General features: G+C 32.7%; 1 protein-coding gene across 9 annotated transcripts in view; it reads right to left on the bottom strand.

Annotated features, from left to right (window-relative positions):
* The window catches only part of LOC145254621 (receptor-type tyrosine-protein phosphatase epsilon-like), a 732106-nt gene that overhangs the window by 172175 nt on the left and 547293 nt on the right, over positions 1-12638 (bottom strand). For all 9 annotated transcript variants that reach the window (XM_080113291.1, XM_080113282.1, XM_080113273.1 and 6 more), the window contains one exon: positions 10954-11073. In XM_080113291.1, the coding sequence (XP_079969417.1) occupies positions 10954-11073 (120 nt within the window). The remainder of the gene's footprint in view (positions 1-10953; positions 11074-12638) is intronic.

The following is a 12638-nucleotide window of genomic DNA, read 5'->3' on the forward strand; positions in this document are numbered from 1 at the left end:
ATATATATATATACATATAAATGTGTATATATGTATGTATGTATATGTATATACATATATGTATATATACATATACACACACATATATATACAATCACATGCATATATGAATATACATATATACATATACACACACATACATATATACACACATGTACGGACATATACATATACATACATACACACACATATACATGCACACACACATATACATACACACACATGCATATATATATATATATATATATATATATATATATATATATATATATATATATATATATATATATAAGCAGAGTAAAAAGGAAATTGAAAAGTTGCTTAAGAATAATGTTTTATATATTTGTGTCATCAATGTTCCATATATTGCGCAGTTAAATTGGATATAATATGTTTCTATAATTTGTTACACGGCATCTTCAAATCATTAATATCATCAAGGAAAACGAAATACGATGTTAATACTCAAACACGTTTTCGATTTCCTCTTCATTTATGTTCTAACTGTTTTCTAAACTTATCAATAGGATAACATGTATTAGCAATAGAATAGAAAATACATATAAAAATACAATTTCAAAATCACAAGACAGCTGCTTTTAACTAATATATATATATATATATATAATATGTAAATATATATATTACATTTATATTATATATATTATATATATTACATATATAAAGATATTACATATATATTATATATATATTACATATATATTATATATATTACATATATAAAGATATTACATATATATTATATATATATTACATATATATTATATATATTACATATATGTTATATATATATATATATATATATATATTTTCTTAGTTTTTAATCTATCATTCTGACGTTTCCTCTTAGAGGGTCAGACGATAAGACCTTAGGGAAAATTTTAATTCCACCTGCCCATTTCTTGTTTTTTTTTGTATTTAAATTAAATTATGTTTCCTCTGAAATTTCTCCTTCCATTCTGCTGTACCAAAAATTTACTTATATATATATATATATATATATATATATATATACACGTGACAAAAAAATCCTTTATTTTACCGCTCATTTCTTTATTTGACTGTTTATTTCTTTCAACATGTTAAAATGTTCAATTTTTGACACATCCTGTTTAGTAGCGCAGAAACAATCATGTAATTATTATGTCAGTTTTTGAGTACTTTCTGCCCCACTGACTAGAAGAATAAGACAAAAAGAAAAATTAATTTGAGAATGATTACTTAAATCCCAAAAAACTCCGAAGAGTAGTTGCATTGTTTTTATGATATTTGCACCAGCTTTGATGGTTTTGCCCTACAAAACAGGTGCTGTGAAAAGGTGAACATTTTAACACGCTGAAAGAAATAAAGAGTAAAATGAACAACATCTTAGAATTTGGTGGACAGACTTTTTCTCATTTATGCCCAGTAGTTATATTTAACATACATCGACCTTCGTAAATAAAAGAATTGGTATAAATAATAGGGTGAAATATAATTCAATAAGCATATATATATATATATATATATATATATATATATATATATATATATATATATATATATTATGGCAGGAGAGTTTAGTTTCCTAGAAATACATTCCAATGAAACAAAATGCGTCTACCAAAAAGTACTCAATGAGTAAACAGAGCAGGTATATTAAATTTATTTATACAAACATTGATGGCTACATATGTGCATACATGTTTCTGTAATCACCCCTGCTGGGGAGATTACGTCTTCAGGCCAATAATTACTATCGAAAACTGATATTTCAAGACACGAAAACATTTCCTGATTATATATATTTAAATTATATATATATATATATATATATATATATATATATATATATATATATATATATATATATATATATCTGTTTATTAAACAAACATGTGCATACATGCTTCAATATCAATTCATTTTTTGGTCTGATGAAGTGTTGTCCCAGAATTGGGACTCCACTGAAACAGCTATGCACATTTGTAACCAATAATGTTTGCATAATAAACAGACAGTATATCAGCCCTGTCCTGCATTGGGTACTCTTTAATAATCACGTGAGTTTCTTGGATATACATTTAGGAAACCAAACTATACAACCGGTATGTGTATATATATATATATATATATATATATATATATATATATATATATAACTACTAAATTAATTTACTCACATAAAATTAATATACGAAAGTATAGATTTACGCGTAAGCTTTAAGTATTTACTTCAAAAGTGCTCAATATGTAGGTAGAGCCTTTGTCCGATAAATGTATTCTCATTGGCGGATAGGAAGGGCGCGGTGGACACTAGTAAGCTGATTGGTTAACTAAAATTTCAATAGAAGAGGAGCATATAAAAACGACAAACAACCATAGAAATCGCGCATAAGCCTGAAGAATCCTAAAGTGGATGAAACGCGGAATATCCAGTGTAGCTTAATCGCCATATACATTTCATGACTTACTATATATATATATATATATATATATAGGCGGCAAGAATCTTATCTTAACGTCGTTATATGGTGTTCTCATTTAATCTAGTGATATGGACACTCTCCAGTGGAGATTTTGTGACTGAACAGGCCTATTTAGGGACAGCACTGCTCACCCGTCATATGGGAAGCTGCTAGAAAAGGTGCACTAAAAAGTGCCTATCAGTACCAAGCGGCTAACAGTGATGCACTATGGCAGGAACACCAGAAAAAAAAAAGATTTATAGGAAGTCGGATGAAACTGAACTTAAGTTATTGGAATGTCAGAACTCTTCTTGTGAACGTCCAGAGCGGCGAACGGTACCTGTTACAAATGAGTTACAATGATTAAACATTGATGTAGCAGTTTTGCCTGAAACACGTTTATCAGGTGAGGACCAATCAAGTCAGGTTTTTATTTTTTATTTTGGAAAGGTAAACAAGAAGGCGTAAAGCAGGCTGGTAGCGTCGGTTTTGTGATCAGATCCACTCTTGTTGATAAGATTGAGGAGCCAACTAGAACCACTGATCATCTCACGAAGCTCAGTCCTTCGAGGATGTGGTTGATGCTTGTCAATTCTGTCGGTGTATGCACCAACTATGGCATCCACAGAAGAAAGCATCATGTCCTTTTATAAGACTCTTCGAAGCACCACTGCAGCTGTACCAATTGAGGAGAAGCTGATTATCCTCGGTGATTTCAACGCACAAATTGGTCAGGAACATGACATATGGATGCACTTGGTCGCTATGGTATCGTCCAAGTTAACAGCAATGGTTTACTTCTACTGCAGATTTGTTCAGAATTTGATTTTTTTTTGTGTCCAATACATTTTTCCATCAAAAGCAAAAGCATCAAGTCATATAGACACACCCACCATCAAAGCACGTGATCGACTTTGTACTAACATGTAAAAGTGACATAAGAGACACGTGCAATGTGGATGTCTTATCTAATACTGATTGTAACAACAATGAGATGGCTAGTGTCTGTCAAGACGAAGCAATTGCCATATATATATATATATATATATATATATATATATATATATATAATACGTCCAAATACAGCTGTTTTGTTGTTTACGACTCATGAATGTGGCTAGACGTATTGGGATATCACTGGTTATTGTTAAGTGAGTTACGCACCTGCTACTAAGAATGGAACAATTATATCGTATGTATGTAAATAAAATTATACGGCTGTTTATATTTTGTATGTTTATCGAAAAGATACAATTGCTTTTATGGAAGAGTTTTGCTTGAAAGAGATGTTGCGAGCCTGTCTCTGCTTTATCATTGTTTTCATGGCAAGTGCTCATCTGAGCTTCAATCTATGGTGCCCCCTCGCCAAACTTTCACAAAAACACTCGTCTGGCCAAAACCACTATCAATAATTTCCCACACTCCTTGTCTGTGCCTAGACCTAAATGTAGATTCCACAAAGAAAGCTTCTTTCTTAGAAATGCACTCTTTCCGATTGCCTGCTTTCCAGCTGACTACAATCTGATTGTCTTCAAGTCCAATGCAAACAAATTCTCAATGAACCGTCCTCCTAAGTAATCCAATTTACAAAATTCCCATTACTTATGTTCACTACGCTCTAATCACATTGACTAATGTATACCCATTAACCCTTATCCTCGAGTGGCCTCCGGGCCTTGATAAGTGGCGATTTTTGTGTAAAAAAAAAAAGTGAGAACTCCACTCCACACACACACACACACACACACACACACACACACAAAGTTTTATAGTATATCAACCCTTACTGGCTCATTTAATGCCAAATCCAATGAACTTAAGGCGAAATTGTCCACTTTATCAACTTAATCGTCCCAAATAATTTCTATTTAACATGAAATCCAACAAATCTGTCATTATGATTTGACATCTGGGAGATGGCTGTGGTGAAATCTATTGATTCTCTTTTTGTGTCCAGTTTGAATCCTGTCGATTCCATAGCACCACAGTTACTATGGATGTTGGCAAACGTCACATAGTCGCTTGTGTAAGTATGTGCTTCCAGAAAGAATTCGATAAATCAACTCAGAGAAGAAAGACAATCAAACGCCATACCGTGCCGATTCATATGAATGTACGTGATTAGCATTATATGACATTTGCATGTTTTTGTATGGAAGTAAAACATGGAACGATAAAATTGTCGCCCTAATAAAGACATCATGATTTTACTTTTCGTTTGATGAAAACCGTTTTTTTTTTTTTTTTTTTTTGTTGCAGACCATCTATCTATTCGTTGGCCAGTTGTGTACAAATCTCAAGTGATAAGAGCCTTCTATCATGTTTGAAAGTGACACAATGTTCGACAAGCGAGATCCAAGATGCGCCGCTATACAACTCATGCTTAAGTTATGACGGCAGGACTATTGCCAGGACACTCAAAGTGCAAATTCGAACGGTTCAACACTTGAGGACGTGCCCAGAGTGTAAACAAAGTCTCCGACCAGGGTTATCGTGTTTGGTATGGTTTCAAGTGAGCGCCACATCATGCCACCTCACATCTTTGAAGTCGGCTTGAAAGTCAACACCAAAGTGTACCTGGATGTGCTGAAGAGTGTAGTGATCCCTTGGTGTAATTAAATGGTAGCAAGACTTGGCGCTGACCCACAAGTCCAAAGAGACCTTGGCTTGACTTCAGAAGAAATGTTACGAATTTGTACTCTTCTCTCACTGGCCCCTTCCTTCCCCCGACATGAAGCCGCTGGATGACTTCATTTGGTCATACATTGAGAACATCACCAACATGACCTCCCACAACAGCAAAGCCAGCCTGATCGCCGCCATACGCTGAGTATTTGCCAAACTCTCTCTAACGCTTGTGGAAAAGGCATGCTCCCAGTTCTGGACCTGTACTGAGGCGGTGATTAAGGCGGAATGTGTCTACATTCAATAGATGTCAGTTCTTCTACATAATCAAGTTACCTAGATTGACTTTTTCAATATAAGCTTTAAAATAAAGCTGTAGTGTTGTTTTCTGTAGGGCGACATTTTTATTCTTCCACTCTGTATACTGAGCATGTATTGATTGCTGCATGTCGTTCAGTTAAGAACAAATGACTTCGTTTGTATATTTATTTGACATAATATTATGTGTAATATTATATAATCTGATACAAACAGAGGCTCTGTTTATGGTATCATGGATTATTTAAATATCCGATTTTTAATTGTGTTTTGTTTGTGAAAGATTTCTTGAAAGCAAATAATTGAAGGACATTTTTTGTGTCAGTAACAGACTGCGTTCATTGCTCTTATTTTTAACAAGCAACAATTTCATTGGGTTATTTATAGCTCATTAATTTGATTAATTTTAATTTATGTTTTGGAGAGCTTTCCGTTGACAAATATTCTTTAGTTTAGATAACTTGTGTTTGATTGTCAGGAGTTTTTATCTGATTCGTTTTTTTTTTTATTGTCATGTGTATTATTTGGATTCAACGGACTACTGTTCTCATCTTAAGTGTGAGTTTCACAACGTTTCGGTCGATGTAACCTTCAGGTGTATCTTGCCGAACTCGAACATTTGGACAGAATTTCGAATGGAACCCTTTATTTACTTCACTGGGGTAGCATGTTCTTGTTCAGTCAGCCATGAAGTCGTAAAGTAAATAAAAGGGTTTCGTTTGCAATCCCGTCCAAATTCCCGTTTGACAGAAACATTCACAAGTTCGACAAGACACACCTGGAGACGGTCGGAGGTTACATCGACCGAAACGTTGTAAAAATCACACTCAATATGAGAACAGTAGTCCAATGAATCCAAATAATAGGAACAGCCAATCCTCATCTCAAAAATTCAGAAATATGTTGTTATATGTTTCAATGGAAGATTTGTGTCTAGAATAAAATTGTTAGGATGATTTGACTCAAGGTTTTGACCTAAGAAAATATTATTTATTTAGTGTTCTCCCTTTTTTGATGTTGAAGGGGTCGCCATAGATAAAGAAGATTTTATTAATGGGTTGAGCTTGTGAGGTTCTTCAGTGGGTTGCGACTGATTGGGAGAAACGATAATTTGAGGCATGGTAGTCGTTTAAGAAAATTAAAAGTTTATCTGGATCTAGATTTAGTCATTTATCAAGATTACAGTTTTTGCATTTTGAAGCAGGGGATCTGTAGCAATTACATTATTCTTGATGAAGACCAAATCTGAACAAAATAGGAAAGAAATCGTCACTCTGATAACCTGACAAAATGAAAAGGAAATATTCCTATTTAAGATTCTATACGGTGTTCATGCGTCCTGGTAAGGAGAGCAAACAACGCAATGTTGCTTTAATTCAGAAACTTATCATATTTCCTTACAGAGCGCTTTGTGTATATATATATATATATATATATATATATATATATATATATATATATATATGTATGTGTGTGTGTGTGTGTGTGTGTGTGTGTGTAGATGTGTTATTAAAATCACTCAATAAACAGATCCATGCATATATAAAAAATACTCTTCTATAATTTAAAAGAATTTACTAATGTAATACGTTTTTGCTACCAAGTTATATAAATAAATAAATGTAGATAAGAGTCAATATGCAATGCACACATTTAGGAAAGATATGTTCTATATCATCAAAAACGAGAAAAATATAAAGTTCTTCATGCAAAAATACAACACATGAATGACAAAACTAAGCAGACAAACACCAAACTTTGTATGAATACACATAAGTGCATGCTACCTATACAAGACTCTACGATTTATATAATATGTGTATGTGCATTACCTCCTTCTAATCCCCGAATTGCAACAAAATTAACAAAAAAAAAATGTATTAGTTATCTCCCTTTGATGAGCAAACCCAACAAGCATTTATTTATGAAAATCAGTCTTTTATTGTTATGGAAGCACGTAACGACTTATTTGGATTATTCAGATTACTATTCTTATGCTTGGTTTTTATTTTCACAATGTTTTGGGGGCTTAGTTTGAAATCTTAATATCGAATATATAGTAGTGACCCCCCCCCGACTCCCGATGTAACTCCATTGTAAAAGATGCTTAAATATATTTTAATTAATGCAGATTTCGTATTTATTATTTTAGAGCCCATTCTCTATTGATTATTATATTGTATCAAATATATATTAGTCGGCTTGAAAGTCAACACCAAAGTACCTGGATGTGCTGCAGAGTGTGGTGATCCCCTGGTAAAAGTAAGTGGCCACTGGCAGATTCTGGGTGTGGCGGCAGGACTCTGCGCCAGTTCACAAGTCCAAAGAAGCCAAGGCTTGGCTTTAGAAGGTGTTATGACTTTGTAGCCTCTTCTCACTGGCCTCTCGCCTCCCCCGACTCGAATCCACTGGACTACTTCGTTTGGTCATACATCGAGAACATGATTTCACATAACATCAAAGCCAGCCTGATCGCCGTCATCTGCTGAGTATTTGCTGAGCTCTTGCTGGCTCTTCCGGAAAAGGCATGCTTCCAGTTCCGGACTCGTATCGAGATGGTGATTAAGGCTGAAGGCGGCTACATTCAATAAATGCCAGCTCTCCTATATAATCAAGTTACCTGAATTGATTTTTTCAATAAAAGTTTTAAAATAACGCTGTAGTGTTGTTTTATGTAGGGTGACAAATTTATCGTTCCACCCTGTACTTTAGCATTGTGAAGCTGAGTTTGTATTCAAAGCCAATTAAAATCATTTTCTATTTCTTATTCTGCAGACCTTTTCTCGAAATTCATTTTTTTCCATCTATCCCAGAATCAGATGCCTATCGTAATGGCTTTTATTTAAATTTATATTTGATTTATTATTTGAGAATATATTTAATGTTTCAGCATCACTTGTGATATAAGTCGCAATTGTATTTTTACTATCATCCGCACTGAGAATTGAACCGTCAACCTCCAGAAGAGTTTTACTAAAAACTTAACTGCATCTAGTACTTTATCCGTTGCACAACAGGTACTTGAATTGCTTAAAACTTCTAGCTGGTCATGCCTGACGGAATTAAATAAAGAGTCCAATTCGAAATTCTCTGCAGATTCTTGAGTTCGACAAAAAGATTACTGAGTTTGATGAGATACACCTGAAGAAGGTTGGAGGTTACCTCGGCCGAAACGTTGTGAGAATAATATGAGATTGGGCTCTTATTTAGAAGAGACAAAAACTTATTGATTATTTGTGTCTTTTGTAAATTAGAAAGTTTGGTAATATGGAACCAGAAGCGATGAGAACATATTCAATATATTTTTAATGTTTTTACTTACGTTTTCATTTATTCGTACTATTTTCTCTTTATTTCTTCGGCTGATAACTTTTTTCTTTTTTGCATTGTCTATTTCCCTATCTAAGCCATTTACGGACGACTGTCGCAGTAAGTGCGTATTTATATACAAATCTATGTTTTATATGCTACACCAATACCCTTATTGTCACTGTTTGTTTTCGTGTAAATTGACTAGGCTTGTGTTGTGTACAGATGGACAGACGCGATCGATTATTAGAGTCAGTTATTAAAAAGAAAAACTGATTGTCACAAATCAATGCTTGTAGGAAAAAAAAATCACTTCGAGATAATTTTGCAACAAAGATAAAATAGTGTGATGTAAAACTTTAAACATTTTGATTAAAATTTGATTTTGTTAATTCCAAGCTCTTAAAATTCACAAAAATTGATGGAATTACACGTCTGTAAAAATGTTTTGTGAACCCCAGAATAAACATATCAATACAAATTTATATTTGAATCATTAATTTTTCTTTTGAAAAACATACATAATTGTTTTTAAAAAAAGCATTAAAATTAACCATAATCATAAATAGTCGTTAAAAATCAATTAAAACCATCCATAATCGTTAATACGCATTAAACATCAATTAAAATCATTCATAATAAATAATTAAATTTTGTCTGCTGTTTTTACACACATCAATATTCACCAATTAAATTTTAGCCAATTAAAACATCTGCAAATTATCATATTTTTTAAAATTATTTTCAAAGTCTGCATGCTAAATCAAGAAATACAAGAAAGATAAAAGTTCTATTTTTACGCAATGCATTCAGAAATGGTCATATTCGCATCTTTCCATATTGAAAAGCTATATAAATATGATAATAGTGATTACGACATTTCTTTAGTTAATATAGTATAGTAATATAGTACTACTACATTTATAGCAGTAGAATTCTCAAAACCTGAGTTTGGAGAATGTAGATATAGAATAAATGGCACATAGTGATCGTATCTCTCTGAATTCTGACTTAGATACGGAGTCTGAAAGCCGTTAGCAACCAACACAATATATATTCTTATCCACATTCTCCAAACATATACATATGATGAAAATTATGGCAATAATATTCCAACAGGATGGAGAGATAAAAAAGGGGGAAAAAAAATCAACGTTTCATCTTTATTACAAGACTTCCCTAAAACGATTGATTTGAAGAAATAAAATACCAGTACAATATTTGAAAATATATTCGTTGTGTTTGTAATGTGAAATGGATGTCTTTGTTCTATTTCTGAGCGGAAAAACAATAGCCGTTAGCATTCAAAGTGTGTGTATCGTTTATTTCATTCCATGCAATAAACGCTACACATTTCACATTACAAACAAAACAAATATATTTTACATATTGTACTGGCATTAAAACAAAATGTTCATGAACATATATTTTAGTTTCTTTCTTTTTTTTTTTTAATCTCTTCACATATATATATATATATATATATATATATATATATATAGTATTCCTATCGATTTCAATGTATGAGGTTTATAGTGGTGAAAGCTTTGTGCAGAACCAACCATACTTTGTGGCACAACTGCTAGTCTCAGTCGGTGCAATGGCTGCTACAAGACAGAGCAGACAGCAAACATCAGGTTTTACATCAGTTTTCCTTCTAGATGCATATCTTAACAAAGACTGAGGATACATCTCTCTCAGTGGATTAAAGGCATCCCCGGATACCAATCTGGAAATTTCCATTATTATCCACTCAACTAGAAGAAACTGATGTACCCTCGAAGTCATCTCTTTCGTCTTGCTTATTTTCTGGGGTGCTTTTTTTTTTTTTTTTTTTTTTTTTTTTTTTTTACACAGTGATCACCACTTATCAAGGCCCGGAAGCCACTCAGGGATAAGGGTGCTTGAAACCTATTTGATCCTAAAAATGAAATGCCATGCTATACACTTCCTTATATTCATTCTTTGTCAGAAATTATATTTCAGTAATAAATTATAAACATAACAATCGTAACAGTTTACTGTGGACGAAAGAAAGGTAGTTAGAGGGCCACATATTTGATTAATTAATATTAATTTAATGGTTAATATTCCTATTTTTAGCCATTTCCTAACGAAAGCGCCGGATTTTATTGACATTATTTTCTCCAAAAACAAATGAATGTTTTCCCTTTTTATGACACTTAATTAATGACGCAATTAGATGTTGAAAATAAAGCAAATTTTTGCTTACCTTTTGAAGAAAAAAGGTTCGGATTGTATAATCGCTGAAGCATTGTTCCCTTACACAGCGGGCTTTAATGTCACCATAATGTTTCTGCTCTTTATCAGGCCAGTATTTCTCACATTTGGTCTGAAAAAAAAAAAAAGAAAAAGAAAAGATATTAAAAACACATTAGTCTTGTCTTCAACGATTGGGTGATTCCATCTTAAAAAAGGATAACAGGTGAATATATATATATATATATATATATATATATATATATATATATATATATATATATATATATATATATATATATATTAAGGGGATTAGAACATCAGTCTCATGAGCATTAAACATCCCAATGAATGCATTGACAATGATACTTACGAGCTTTAAAAGACGGACCATTAAAAGATACATCTACCTTACTTTAAAAAATGCTAGTTTTATTTTTGGTGTCTTTAAAAATCCCCACCCAATAGTTTTGTTGATGAGGAGACTTTGTTTCAAAAAACCAAATAATAAAAGTATTGTTCAAGACTTATTGCCTATCTCAATAAAAACATCGTTTCCGAAACGATCGTACAATTTATTGATTTTGTTTGTTCTTCCTTGTGAAACTGATTTTTAATTTTTATTATAAATTATCAATCATCTTACTCTCCCCCCCCTCTCTCTCTCTCTCTATTATATATATATACTAGCATTTCAGCCCGACGTTGCCTGGATGTTTGGAGGTGTGTGTTGAAAAAAAAAAGTGGTAGTAGGAAGGCAGGCTCGAACCCGTACCGCAAAGGAGGAAAAGAACGGGGAAAAAAGTGACGTCTTTCCTGTTACGACCACTGTCAAATCGGAAGTGACGTAGGTTTTTATTAAGGCTAGACAATCGAAAGGAGAGGATGACTTTCAAAAATAAGAAAAAAGCGACTCTCCCTGTAGAAAAGTGCCCAGTTGAGGGTGAAGAAATAAATGTTTTTAGCCAATTTTTTGGTATTTGTTGTCTGAAGAGTCGAGCTTCAAAACTATACTGATCTTGTGAAAATCTGTCGCCTCTGTCAAAAGTTTTAGGCAGACATACATACATAGATATATTTATATATTGGTAACTTAAATTTTCGACCCAAACCGATTAAAAAGCTTGCCCTATCTCTGAATACCCTTTATGTAAAATTTTAAATGTTTAGACCAGAAATTGTCTGAGTAATTTAGTAGAGACCGCAGAGGTCAATTTATTTTTTGAATTTGACCCCTATTATGACCTCTTAAAATGTATTGTTTTGGGCTCAAATCAAGTTATTAAGTTAGATCCATGTCCAAGGAACCTATATCCAAAATTTCAAGTGTTTAGACCTAAAATTGGCGGAGGAGTTTGGTAGAGTTCTTAAATGTCAAATCGTTGAACTTTGACCCTTAACAGCCAAATTTCTGGCCGAAAACCGATTACAAGAATTTTTCTAAATCTCAGTACCCTGTATATCAAATTTCGAGTCTGTAGACTTAAAATTGACAGAGTTATTGTGTAGACACAGACAGACACGTTCACTTACGTGGCTCAGTGGCTAAAGAATGAAGGTCGGGATTTGTATGCTTTGGTTTCGATTCTAGCTGATAGTAACCCAGTCACATATATTTTTTTTAATTTTGATCTCACTACTATACATTAGGTTCAATATAATAATCAATAGAGCATTTTCTTTATAATAATCTACTAT

The sequence above is a fragment of the Euprymna scolopes genome, chromosome 3 (genome assembly GCF_053919585.1).
Source record: "Euprymna scolopes isolate OS-2025 chromosome 3, ASM5391958v1, whole genome shotgun sequence".
Taxonomy (NCBI): domain Eukaryota; kingdom Metazoa; phylum Mollusca; class Cephalopoda; order Sepiida; family Sepiolidae; genus Euprymna; species Euprymna scolopes.